The sequence below is a fragment of the Oncorhynchus tshawytscha genome, linkage group LG14, assembly GCF_018296145.1.
Source record: "Oncorhynchus tshawytscha isolate Ot180627B linkage group LG14, Otsh_v2.0, whole genome shotgun sequence".
Classification (NCBI taxonomy): domain Eukaryota; kingdom Metazoa; phylum Chordata; class Actinopteri; order Salmoniformes; family Salmonidae; genus Oncorhynchus; species Oncorhynchus tshawytscha.
In genome coordinates, this window is record NC_056442.1 from 2,366,546 (window position 1) to 2,380,243 (window position 13,698).

Genomic DNA, 13,698 nt, shown 5'->3' on the forward strand with positions numbered 1-13,698 from the left:
GGTGTGTATATGTGTGTGCGTGCGTGTATGTATGCGTATGTGTGTGTATATGCATGGGTATATGTATGTGTGTGTATGTGTGTGTATGTATGTGTATGTATGTATGTGTATATATATATATGCACGTAGATATGTGTAAGTGGGTGCTGTTTTTCTTGTTTTTGTTCTGTGTGCTTTGTCTCTGTTGTTGTATCTCTTAATATGGGTGAAAATTGTGAAATTCCAATGAAAATACTGTTACAAAAAATGAATGCAGCCTCAGGATATGTGGTTTCCAGTTTGCAAAGAGTCAAATAAAGTTCGTTCAGAGCCATCGATGTGTCTGCTTGGGGGGGAATATATACGGCTGTGATTATAATCGAAGAGAATTCCCTTGGTAGATAATGCGGTCGACATTTGAGGGCCGAGTGTCTGCAGGTTATCGCCCCTCCCTTGGACTTGAACTCCTTTCACCTGGTTGTCTAAGTCTTAATTGAAAGAAAAATGAAGGGAAAAAAAGATACTAAGCCCTTCATGGAATGAGTTTGACACCCCAGTTCTAGATGAACCCTCTATACTTATAATAAACAGTATAATGTATTTCAAATCAAATTTTATGGTACATCCGCAGAATACAACAGACCTTACCATGAAATGCTTACTTACAAGCCCTTATCCAACAATGCAGTTCAAAAAATAGTTAAGAAAATATTTCCTAAATAAATCAAAGAAAAAAGAAGAAGAAAATGACATAACAATAACACGGCTATATACAGGGGGTACCGGTACCGAGTTGATGTGCGGGGGTACAGGCTAGTCAAGGTCATTTGTAAAGTGACTATGCATGGATAATAAACAGCGAGTAGCAGCAGTGTAAAAACAAAGGCGAGGGCAATGTAAATAGTCCGGGTGGCCATTTGATTAATTGGTCAGCAGTCTTATGGTTTGGTGGTAGAATCTGTTAGGGAGCCTTTTGGTCCTAGACTTGGTACTCCGGTACTGCTTGACGTGTGGTAACAGACGGAACAGTCTGTGACTTGGGCGACTGGAGTCTGACAATTTTTTGGGCCTTCCTCTGACACGGCCGAGTATATAGGTCCCGGATGGCAGGATGCTTGGTCTCAGTCATGTACTGAGCCGTACGCACTACCCTCTGTCGCGCCTTATGGTCAGATACCAAGCAGTTACCATACCAGGCGGTGATGCAACCAGTCTTGTTCTCATTGAGGGAGAGGTTGTTATCCTGGCACCACACTGCCAGGTCTCTGACGACCTCCTTATAGGCTGTCTCATCATTGTCTGTGATCAGGCCTACCACTGTTGTGTCGTCAGCAAACTTAATGATGGTGTTGGAGTCATGCATGGCCACGCAGTCATGGGTGAACAGGGAGTACAGGAAGGGACTAAGCACACATCCCTGAGGGGCCTCAGTGTTGAGGATCAGCGTGGCAGATGTGTTATTGCCTACTCTTACCACCTGGGGGGGCGGCCCGTCATGAAGTCCAGTTGCAGAGGGAGGTGTTTAGTCCCAGCGTCAGTTACCTTAGTGATCTGTGACCATTGACGTTTAGCATTTAAGAATCAGTCAGTTACAGGAATCAAATCATCAAGACAAATATGGTTGGAGTTCACTGTAACTGCCGGGTAAACTATCCGCTTAAGTTTCATACACGCCTCCATTCTCATGCCCCTTTCCAGGCTTGTCTGCGTCCTCTTCCCCTGCTTTGTGGTTGACCGTCAGCGGAACCATAATCTCTGCAGAATCACACACAGAAGGAAGACATCAACTACAGCCTCTCTCCTACTGCATCAACTGCTATTTAAGAATTTACCTCTGCTTTATACAGTCTTAAATTAACTGGATTACTTGCCTCGTTCTGTCTGGACTCCTTCACTGCCTTTAGCTGAGGAGAAGAGAGAAAAGTTGAGCTTAACATTCTCATACACAGATCACATTAGTATTTGTTGTGTTCACTTCTGGATGACAATGAAAAGGAGGCTCAGTGGCAGAATTCCAGGTGAATGCCACTGTCTTCTTACCCTCAGACTTTGACTCATATTTAGGACGGTTGGATCTGCAGGCTTCAGCTGCTGATGAGAACAGAAGGATAAACTTTCTTGAATCAGATCATTTTGAAATAAACACTCCTATACTTCAAAGCATTCAGATGTACAACTGACTAGTTATCCCCACTTTCCCAATACATAGTGTATTATATTTAACTTTTAAGAATCTGTCATTTACAGCAGTGTTTCCCCTAGGATTGGTCATTCAACATTGGTTTACAGCAAACAGAGTAGAAGAGGTTCCTTGAATTTAGGATGTACAGTTGAAATCGGAGGTTTACATACACTTATGTTGGAAGCATTAAAACAAATTTTTCAACCACTCCACAAAGTTCTTGGTAACAAACTATAGTTTAGGCAAGTTGGTTAGGACATCTACTTTGTTTATGACAAAGTCATTTTTCCAACAATTGTTAACAGACAGATTATTTCACTGTATCACAATTCCAGTAGATCAGAAGTTTACATACACTGAGTTGACTGTGCCTTTAAAGAGCTTGGAAAATTCCAGAAAATTATGTCATGGCTTTAGAAGCTTCTGATAGGCTAATTGACATTATTTGAGTCAATTGGAGGTGTACCTGTGGATGTATTTCAAGGCCTACCTTCAAACTCAGTGCCTCTTTGCTTGACATCATGGGAAAATCAAAAGAAATCAGCTAAGACCTCAGAAGAAATATTGTAGACCTCCCCAAGTCTGGTTCATCCTTGGGAGCAATTTCCAAACGCCTGAAGGTAACACTTTTATCTGTACAAACAATAGTACGCAAGTATAAACACCATGGGACCATGCAGCTGTCATACCGCTCAGGAAGGAGATGCGTTCTGTCTCCTAGAGATGAACGTACTTTGGTGCGAAAAGTGCAAATCAATCCCAGAACAACATCAAAGGACCTTGTGAAGATCCTGGAGGAAACATGTACAAACGTATCTATATCCACAGTAAAACAAGTCCTATATCGACATAACCTGAAAGGTAGCTCAGCAAGGATGAAGCCACTGCTCCAAAACCGCCATTAAAAAGTCAGACTACGGTTTGCAACTGCACATGGGGACAAAGATCGTACCTTTTGGAGAAACGTCCTCTGGTCTGATGAAACAAAAATAGAACTGTTTGGCCATAATGACCATTGTTATGTTTGGAGGAAAAAGGGGGAGGCTTGCAAGCCGAAGAAAGGGGGTGGCAGCATCATGTTGTGGGGGTGATTTGCTGCAGGAGGGACTGGTGCACTTCACAAAATAGATGGCATCATGAGGTAGGAAAATTATGTGGATATATTGAAGCAACATCAAGAAATCAGTAAGGAAGTTAAAGCTTGGTCGCAAATGGGTCTTCCAAATGGACAATGACCCGAAGCACACTTCCAGAGTTGTGGTAAAATGGCTTAAGGACAACAAAGTCAAGGTATTAGAGTGGCCATCACAAAGCCCTGACCCCAATCCTATAGAACATTTGTGGGCAGAACTGAAAAAGCGTGTGCGAGCAAGGAGGCCAACAAACCTGACTCAGTTACCTAGCTCTGTCAAGAGGAATGGGCCAACATTCACCCAACTTATTGTGGGAAGCTTGTGAAAGGCTGCCTGAAACGTTTGACCCAAGTTAAACAATTTAAAGGCAATGCTACCAAATACTAATTGAGTGTATGTAAACTTCTGACCCACTGGGAATGTGATGAAAGAAATAAAAGCAGAAATAGATCACTCTACTATTATTCTGACATTTCACATTCTTAATATAAAGTCAACCGATTATGATTTTTCAACGCCAATACCGATTATTGGAGGACCATAAAAGCCAATACCGATTAAATCGGCTGTTTTTATTTAATTATTTATTTGTAATAATGACAATTACAACAATACTGAATGAACACTTATTTTAACTTAATATAATACATCAATAAAATCAATTTCACCTCAAGTAAATAATGAAACATGTTCAATTTGGTTTAAATAATGCAAAAACAAAGTGTTGGAGAAGAAAGTAAAAGTGCAATATGTTCCATGTAAAATATGCGCCAAGTAAGAAAGCTAACGTTTCAGTTCCTTGCTCAGAACATGAGAACATATGAAAGCTGGTGGTTCCTTTTAACATGAGTCTTCAATATTCCCAGGTAAGAAGTTTTAGGTTGTAGTTATTATAGGACTATTTCCCTCTATACCATTTGTATTTCATTAACCTTTGACTATTGGATGTTCTTATAGGCACTTTAGTATTGCCAGTGTAACAGTATAACTTCCGTCCCTCTCCTCGCTCCTCCCTGGGCTCGAACCAGCAACACAATGACAATTAGTTAGCGCGCGCTAACTAGCTAGCCATTTCACTTCGGTTACACAAAACAAAACACACGAAAGTGCTGTTTAAATTCGTGTTTAGGCGCCTGCTTCTGCCTACCACCGCTCAGTCAGATACTTGTATGCTCAGTCAGATTATATGCAACGCAGGACATGCTAGATAATATCTAGTAATATCATCAACCATGTGTAGTTAACTAGTGATTATGATTGATTGTTTTTTATAAGGTAAGTTTAATGCTAGCTAGCAACTTACCTTGGTTTACTGCATTCGCGTAACTCCTTGTGGAGTGCAACAAGAGAGAGGCAGGTCGTTATTGCGTTGGACTAGTTAAGGTTGCAAGACTCTCGGGATCCCCCAAGCTGACAAGGTGAAAATCTGTCATTCTGCCCCTGAACAAGGCAGTTAACCCACTGTTCCTAGGCCGTCATTGAAAATAAGAATGTGTTCTTAACTGACTTGCCTAGTTAAATAAAGTTTAAATAAATGTTTAAAAAATATATTATATATTTTTTTTTATCGGCGCCCAAAAATACCGATTTCCGATTGTTATGAAAACTTGAAATCGGCCCTAATTTATCGGCCATTCCGATTAATCGGTCGACCTCTAATCCTAACTGACCTAAGACAGGGAATTTTTAATAGGATTAAATGTCAGGAATTGTGAAAAACTGAGTTTAAATGTATTTGGCTAAGGTGTATGTAAACTTCCGACTTCAACTGTATTTTCCCTTTAAATTTGCATAAGGTTATGAGATTACTACTGTGCACTCACTATCTGTACTTTACTATTTATATATATTTGACAACTTTTACTTCACTATATTCCTAAAGAAAATAATGTACTTTTTACTCCATACATTTTCCATGACACCTACAAGTACTTGTTACAATTAGAATGCTCAGGCATGACTGCAATATGGTCCAATCCACACACCTATCAATATAATGCATTGTCATTCCTACTGCCTCTGATCTGGCGGACTCACTAAACACAAATACTGCATTTGTAAACGATGCCTGAGTGTTGCAGTGTGCATACATTAATACATTATTAAGACCATTTCAATTAAATTAAATGCACATTGTCTAACATTTTGGTGAAGCAGTGAGTATGAAGAGTTGGACCAGAAAGAGCCAGAGAATCATCCTACCTTTAATTTTCTTCCACACCAACCAAACTGGGGAGTGAAAATACAAATATTTGACAACTTCTTAAAGTACAAGTCTGCATTAACCATTCTATCAGCTATTGAGTATGACTTCACTGACAATTACATGCTTAAGCTGCAAGAACAGATATTTTCAGACAACACCAATAAAAAACCTGCATATAGTACCTGCACACCTGAACACTACTGTAAATATAGGTAGAACAGGTATCCCCTTCAGGGGGTATAGCTCATCACTGTTGTTGCTGCTGTTATGTCAATCTGTGCTTCACAACTATGTACATGTTAGATAGATGTGCTGTTCTTACCTGTTATGACGGCAACAAGCGCTACAATGGTAACGACAACACCAACAACAACCCCACCACCAATTTCAGAAGGCTCTGAAATGAAAAATACATTTTGTATTAATACTTTGACAGGAGTTTCAGGTATTCAACATAGGACATTTTGAATGATGCACTACAACACTAGCAGTGTCACTAACATATCAATAGATAAGATTAACACACTTATGAGTGTCCACTCACCTGGACCAAACACCTCTCCAACTGGCTCACTGACTTCCTCACTAACAGAGTTCTTCAGCTTGCAGATGTACTTGTAACTGTTGGTTGATTTGCCAGTGTCGCTCTTAGAGACAATCAGCTGTTTTCCTATGACCTCCCACGCCCCCTCTCCCACTTTCCAGCTGTAGGTGACTCGTTCAGCACCAGTGGCGTCGCTTTCACAGGTTAGAATGCAGGAGGTTTTGTTGGAGTTGCAGGTATAAGTGATTGTGGGTTTGGGAACTGCCTCTGTAAATTCAGGAACGAAAGAGAAAGACAAAGCAGGAAAAAAATGCTTGTGAGGCACTGCATTATCTGCTATTTAATATAGAGGCACACAGACAGAAACATTTACTGATAACATAATATATATGTCCGCTCAAGCACTTTGCTGTTGAACTCCACATAATAAACCCCAATGTCTGTTTTCAACATAGTGTAGCATTGAAAATGTCCTACAACACTAGCAGTGTTACTAACATATCAATACATAAGACTGTAACACACTTATGAGTGTCTACTCACCTGAACCAAACACCTCTCCAATTGGATCACTGACTTCCCCACTAACGGAGTTCTTCATCTTGCAGAAGTACTTGTAACTGTTGGTTGATTTGCCAGTGTGGTTCTTAGAGACAATCAGCTGTTTGTCTAAGTCCTCCCACGCCCCCTCTCCCACTTTCCAGCTGTAGGTGACTGGTTCAGCATCAGTGGTGTTGCCCTCACAGGTCAGAGTGCAGGAGGTTTTGTCTGGGTTACAGGAAGAAGTGATGGTGGGTTTGGGGACTGCCTCTGTAAATAGAGGAAAGAAACATGAATCATTTGGGAAAATGCTTGTGAGGCACTGCAATACATAACCTGCTGTTTCTCCATGACCACACACACACACAGATGTATGCACACACACACAGATGTATGCACACACACACAGATGTATGCACACACACACAGAACCACTTACTGATAACAGACAGTGTATATGTCTGGTCAAGCAGTTTGCTGTTGAACTCCACAGAATAAACTCCACTGTCTGTTTTCTTCAATCCACTGATTCTCAGCTCTCCAGTAGTCTGGTCCAGGGTTGTACGCTCATTGAAGGCAGCATAGATGTCCAGACCACCAAAATCCTTGTCCCACTCTGCCACCTTGTTCTTCCCATGCTTCCATAGGACGCTTATGATGGAGTCAGTCACTGTGGACTTGTCCGGCGTCAACACGAGCTCACCTCCCACTTTAAGATAAAGATCATCTAGGAAAGCAGACATTTCATACATGTATCAGAGTATCAATGTATCCAGGGTAACACATTATGGTGAGGGTATAAATATGTAGTCCTAACACTATTGGCATTGAAAGAGACATTATTTTCAACCTTTACTGTTTATATCTAGAATTCTGCTTGCTGGGTGTATCTGGTCTATGTAGTCTGACCATTTTACCAGTATTTTCCCCCTCACTAACACCACTGGAGTAGAAATTGATCTAGACTACGCAACAGATGAAAATCTTTGGGTACACGCTGCCTCGGAGGCCGTCCACTATTATGCAATAGTGGGTCCAATCCTGAATGCTGATTGGCTAAAAGCACATTCCAGATGGTGTCTACTGCACAAGTTATCATCGGCTAAATCTATGATGTTAAAATGCCTATTTACTCTGTTCCATCTGACTGCGCAATCCACTGTCTCCTCATCCCAGGCAGGGAAGATATACACTTGATCCCCACTATAAAAAGCATCTAGACATTATCTCAGATTTGTATAAACCTTACTGTCCGTCTCTCTGACATTTGCAACATTGTTTCAATATTCAAATTTGATCTCCAACTGTACCATAGTAATGAACGTTTAGGGGTCGGGACGAGAGAGAGAGGCAGGCAGTGTTTCTCAGACAGTCAAAATCATGAATCAGCTGGCATCATTTTTATGAATATATATACAAAGAAATGTCAATTTAAAAAAGGTATAACGAAGTGCGGCTAGTTTGCAGTTTTCCAGCTTCAGTTTGAAGTTATTGTGTTAGCTGTGTTGTTGGCTAGCTCTTTTGAACAACAGTGTCCTAACAAGAGTGCACATTTTCTATGCCAGGCAAAATCGTGCATCATTACATCATTTCTATGGATATATCCAAATAAATGTCACTAGAAAACAGCTTAAACAAATGCAGCTACTTTTTTTTCTCTGTCTGCACTGTTTGACGTGACTAAGTTACAGTGGGGCAAAAAAAAGTTCTCCCACTTAAAAAGATGAGAGAGGTCTGTAATTTTCATCATAGGTACACTTCAACTATGACAGACAAAATGAGAAAAAAAAATCCAGAAAATCACATTGTAGGATTTTTAATTAATTTATTTGCAAATTATGGTGGAAAATAAGAATTTGGTCACCTACAAATAAGCAAGATTTCTGGCTCTCACAGACCTGTAACTTCTTCTTTAAGATGCTCCTCTGTCCTCCACTCATTACCTGTATTAATGGCACCTGTTTGAACTTGTTATCAGTATAAAAGACACCTGTCCACAACCTCATACAGCCACACTCCAAACTCCACTATGGCCAAGACCGAAGAGCTGTCAAAGGACACCAGAAAAAAATTGTAGACCTGCACCAGGCTGGGAAGACTGAATCTGCAATCGGTAAGCAGCTTGGTTTGAAGAAATCAACTGTGGGAGCAATTATTAGGAAATGGAAGACATACAAGACCACTGATAATCTCCCTCGATCTGGGGCTCCACGCAAGATCTCACCCCGTGGGGTCAAATGATCACAAGAACGGTGAGCAAAAATCCCAGAACCACACAGGGTGACCTAGTGAATGACCTGCAGAATGCTGGGACCAAAGTAACAAAGCCTACCATCAGTAACACACTACGCCGCCAGGGACTCAAATCCTGCAGTGCCAGACGTGTCCCCCTGCTTAAGCCAGTACATGTCCAGGCCCATCTGAAGTTTGCTAGAGAGCATTTGGATGATCCAGAAGAAGATTGGGAGAATGTCATATGGTCAGATGAAACCAAAATATAACTTTTTGGTAAAAACTCAACTCGTCGTGTTTGGAGGACAAAGAATGCTGAGTTGCATCCAAAGAACACCATACTTACTGTGAAGCATGGGGGTGGAAACATCATGCTTTGGGGCTGTTTTTCTGCAAAGGGACCAGGATGACTGATCCGTGTAAAGGAAAGAATGAATGGGGCCAAGTATCGTGAGATTTTGAGTGAAAACCTCCTTCCATCAGCAAGGGGATTGAAGATGAAACGTGGCTGGGTCTTTCAGCATGACAATGATCCCAAACACACCGCCCGGGCAACGAAGGAGTGGCTTCATAAGAAGCATTTCAAGGTCCTGGAGTGGCCTAGCCAGTCTCCAGATCTCAACCCCATAGAAAATCTTTGGAGGGAGTTGAAAGTCCGTGTTGCCCAGCAACAGCCCCCAAAACATCACTGCTCTAGAGGAGATCTGCATGGAGGAATGGGCCAAAATACCAGCAACAGTGTGAGAAAACTTTGTGAAGACTTACAGAAAACATTTGACCTCTGTTATATACCCTTTGTTGGCAATGACAAAGTATTGAGAAAAACTTTTTTTATTGACCAAATACTTATTTTCCACCATAATTTGCAAATAAATTCATTAAAAATCCTACAATGTGATTTTCTGGATTTGTTTTCCCCATTTTGTCTGTCATAGTTGAAGTGTACCTATGACGAAAATTACAGGCCTCTCTCATCTTTTTAAGTTGGAGAACTTGCACAATTGGTGGCTGACTAAATACTTCTTTGCCCCACTGTATATGCTTTTAAGATTGCTATTTGAGGACCCCTTGTATTAAATGCTTTTATGGCAACAAGTTATTGAGAAATGATTTACAGTATACACATATCCATGCACACCCCGCCCCTTCTGTATGCTTGCGCCTTGGCTAAATTCGTCTGTGCGTAGCTAAACGGAATAAGAAGAGTGCGGTACTCATACAAACCCACATGCCATACGTTTTTTCATTGAATTGATTCCCGACTCCGGCGGCTGCGCTTGTTCGTTAAGTTGCAACGCATATTGTGTTCATAAGGCACATTGATACATATCCTATACCTATTGTACATGACAATCAAACATTATGTGATAATGTTGTAGGCTAGGCTATACAATAAGCACACTAGATATAGCACACAAATATTAGGTAGGCCGGTCGGTTCAACTTACCTCCGGAAACCACCTTTTGCGCCAGACGAAAGCAGAAGCACAATCCAATGAACGTTAGTTTGGGCATATTTGCTAGTTAGTTTGTTTACATATTAAATAAAAGTAAGTTAAAATTTGATGTGCTAAAAAAAACTGTGCGGCTCATAGTCTTCTTCGCTGAGATTTAATAGCGGTTGGCATCCAAAAAAACACGTTGCATTACCGCCACCTATTAGACTGGGGTATAACGCCCTTATACTTTGCTCAAATAAATAAATAACAAAATACCTTACCATCTAACACTAAAAAAAAACTCACAAAAATAACAAAGAAATACCACACTCAACTATTTAAATATATTTAGTCCTACTTCAGGCCAACAGCCTGAAATGATAGGACACTAGCACTTAACACACCCTGTAACTCTTCTGATGTAAAGTCTAGCAGACCCAAATGCCTCTCTGCAGCTGCCACCACAACCTCTATTTTCTGCGACTTACGTTCCATCCCTGCAGTACAATTGATAATCATTACTATAAATGCCCAAAATCCAATCCTACTGAAACATACAGAACCAGCCAAAAGTTTGGACACACCTAATCATTCAAGGGTTTTTCTTTATATTTACTATTTTCTACATTGTAGAATAATAGTGATGATGTCAAAACTATGAAATAACACATATGGAATCATGTAGTAACCAAAAAAGTGTTAAATAAATCAAAATATATTTTATGTTTGAGATTCTTCAAAGTAGCCCCGCTTTGCCTTGATAACAGTTTTGCACACTCTTTGCATTCTCTCAACCAGCTTCATGAGGTAGTCACCTGGAATGAATTTCTAATAACAGGTGTGCCTTGTTAATGTTAATTTGTGTAATTTTTGTCCTTCTGAATGCATTTGAGCCAATCAGTTGTCATGACGTTGCCCTCTTTGGGTACAGCAAGCCCCATCTCCCTCCCTCCTGCACACCGGCTGCTGTGGTCAGAGAGAGGTCGTAAATTCCTGAGGAGATGATCTCCTCATGGCCACAGTATAGAGACATAGTGAATTTTCATAGAGAACAAAGGAATTTCTTCCACCTCACAGAACTTGAGGTCCGAACAACATTTATGTTCCGGAGAAGGTATAAAAGATCGGTAAAGAATCCAGCTACGAACTGGTCCGTTTGTTACAACTTGGGGAAGCTCATGGGAGACGGTGCGGCCACATTACTATAACACTGTTCATATAATAGCCTCAGATATTAGGTTTAAACCTAATTGTTGTATAAGATGAATGAGTGAGGATGATACTGTTTTTAAAATTGTGTAATGTGATTTTGGACTGTTTAATGAAGGAAACTCCAATTCCCTTTTGAGTTTAACTTAATCAGTGGGCCGCCCATGAGCCCAGTTAGGGTCGGGCATCCTGGGAAAGGCCCTTTTCTGCAACTCCTGAATAAAACTCCAACTTTGAGAATGTCTCAACAGACCATGTTTCTCTTAATCACGAGAGGACAAAAGGTTGCAGACCAGCTTACACTCTTAGACTATCGATACCAACAGAATAAGAACAAGTCTTTGATAATAATTACTAGTCTGCAGCTAGGAATTCGCTATCATTGAACGCGAAGAACGACAACCGCCGAAACACCAATCGATAACGACATGAATGAATGTCTTTCTGAACTATCCACTCTAACCACGACAGAGAGAGAGAGAGAGAGAGAGAGAGAGAGAGGAAACTCTCCAACAGAAACTAACTTTTCAGCAGAGATCCCGACGACACACTGAGCGTAAATATACAGTATATATATTGATTGCAATTGTTCCCGAATGAGTGAGCATTTATGTGAAAAGCATTAGCATTTCAATTGTTATAATTATCAACTGTGTGTTGTCTTATCTCAGTCGACCCCCACTCACTTTTGTACACCAAGCCGCCATGCCGGTTTAGCCCGCTAGGGCACATCCCCCTATCATTTCTTGTAACCATATTTACTTTGTTTGATTGTGCACTTCTGCGATTGTTTAGTTAGTTAATAAATAAATGATTTAAGACAATTGATGTATGGATGACTCATAGTGAAGACTGGGTTCGTGCAGATAACCAACAATTTACGACGTTTGGAATGAGACTAACGTGAGGTAAACTCAATAATTCATTAATTCGAAGACTATTGGATCAGATATAAAATATCTGAAAAGTTATATTAGGAAATTATAACTTTGTAATCTGAATATTTTCCTTGGTGCACCGACTTCCTAGTTAATTACAGTTACATGATTAATCAGTTTAATCGCGTAATAATAATTACAGAGAATCTTTGATAAAAACTAAGTCTTCAGTTAATGATAGTATAGACACATATTTGACGCCACCTGTGAGGACTTTAAAACTAGGATGCACGTTTGGGTCATTTTGATAATATACATTTATGACGCCCCCATGCGAGGAATCTAAAATAGAATTGGACTTTGCTGTGGAATTCTACATATCAATTGTGCAAACAGAATTGTACAAACAGAATGCTTTCTATACAAATTGGTTGTGTGTGTGTTTCCATTTTGGAACAAGATATTTTGGGAGCGCCTCCGGTCCTGTGTCGATAGCAATGAGTGATAAATTCCAGATTTAGTCTGTTAGGCCAAACAGTACTATTTCTGTCGGTCAATATTAACTTCTAGAGCAAGGGCAGAGAGCCAGTAAGGTTAGAAACTCGGGGACCGAACCAAAGTATTCTGTCCACCTACCGCACTAAGCAAGTGTGGGCAGACCACGGGCATATCTGTATTTATGTACCCTGTCGCTCCGGTCAACATAACGCTAGCAAAGTATGCTGAATGGTTTAATGTCAGACATCACTAGTAAACCCACCGTTTCCATGGTGAGAGGACCCTATTTTGTGCTTAGAAGTGATATTTCTGATCAACGTAGGATTAGCTTGCACGGGATGCTAAGCTAACAAAGGGGAAACATTTTTCACTTCCTGTTTTCCGTTAAATTCCTCCGCCTTGCGGAGTCCCGCCCTTTGTACTTCCGTTTGATTTCAACATTCTGCGTCACTGGTGGTGAAGAATCGCAAGTACATCTTTCTAGCGCAGGCGGAACCCCTCGACAACATTCCTCTGAAAAGGAGGAGCAAAGGAGCAAAATTCATTTTTTTTTTAAATATGTAACTTTCACACATTAACAAGTCCAATACAGCAAATGAAAGATAAACATCTTGTTAATCTACCCATCAGTGTCCATTTTCAAAAATGCTTTACAGCGAAAGCACAACATATGATTATATTAGGTCATAGCCAAGTAGAAAAACACAGCCATTTTTCCAGCCAAAGATAGGAGTCACAAAAAGCAGAAATATAGATAAAATTAATCACTAACCTTTGATGATGACACTCATAGGACATCATGTTACACAATACATGTATGTTTTGTTCGATAATGTGCATATTTATATCCAAAAATCT

General features: G+C 40.3%; 1 protein-coding gene across 2 annotated transcripts; it reads right to left on the minus strand.

Moving 5' to 3' along the window:
- Window positions 1-1,409: 1,409 nt before the first annotated feature.
- On the minus strand, window positions 1,410-10,438 carry LOC112242295 (carcinoembryonic antigen-related cell adhesion molecule 1-like). 2 transcript variants are annotated; one of them, XM_042296761.1, is made up of 9 exons: window positions 10,265-10,438; window positions 7,024-7,311; window positions 6,588-6,854; window positions 6,045-6,311; window positions 5,823-5,897; window positions 5,497-5,523; window positions 2,020-2,067; window positions 1,851-1,883; window positions 1,410-1,734 (listed from the first exon to the last, which is right to left on the minus strand). In XM_042296761.1, the coding sequence occupies exons 1-9, from the start codon at window positions 10,329-10,331 to the stop codon at window positions 1,637-1,639; spliced, it is 1,170 nt and encodes a 389-aa protein (XP_042152695.1). In that variant the 5' UTR covers window positions 10,332-10,438; the 3' UTR covers window positions 1,410-1,636. The 2 variants fall into 2 exon arrangements, with proteins under 2 accessions (XP_042152695.1, XP_042152694.1); XM_042296760.1 differs by having other exon boundaries at window positions 2,020-2,070; window positions 10,265-10,437.
- Window positions 10,439-13,698: the final 3,260 nt, after the last annotated feature.

Excerpts from the sequence above, each read along its gene's own strand:
- LOC112242295 (XM_042296760.1), bottom strand. The coding sequence starts at position 10,331 with ATGCCCAAACTAACGTTCATTGGATTGTGCTTCTGCTTTCGTCTGGCG. Across the intron at positions 7,312-10,264 it reads GCAAAAGGTGGTTTCCGGAG|ATGATCTTTATCTTAAAGTG; the intron begins GTAAGTTGAACC and ends CTGCTTTCCTAG. Across the intron at positions 5,898-6,044 it reads TGGAGAGGTGTTTGGTCCAG|AGCCTTCTGAAATTGGTGGT; the intron begins GTGAGTGGACAC and ends TTTTCATTTCAG.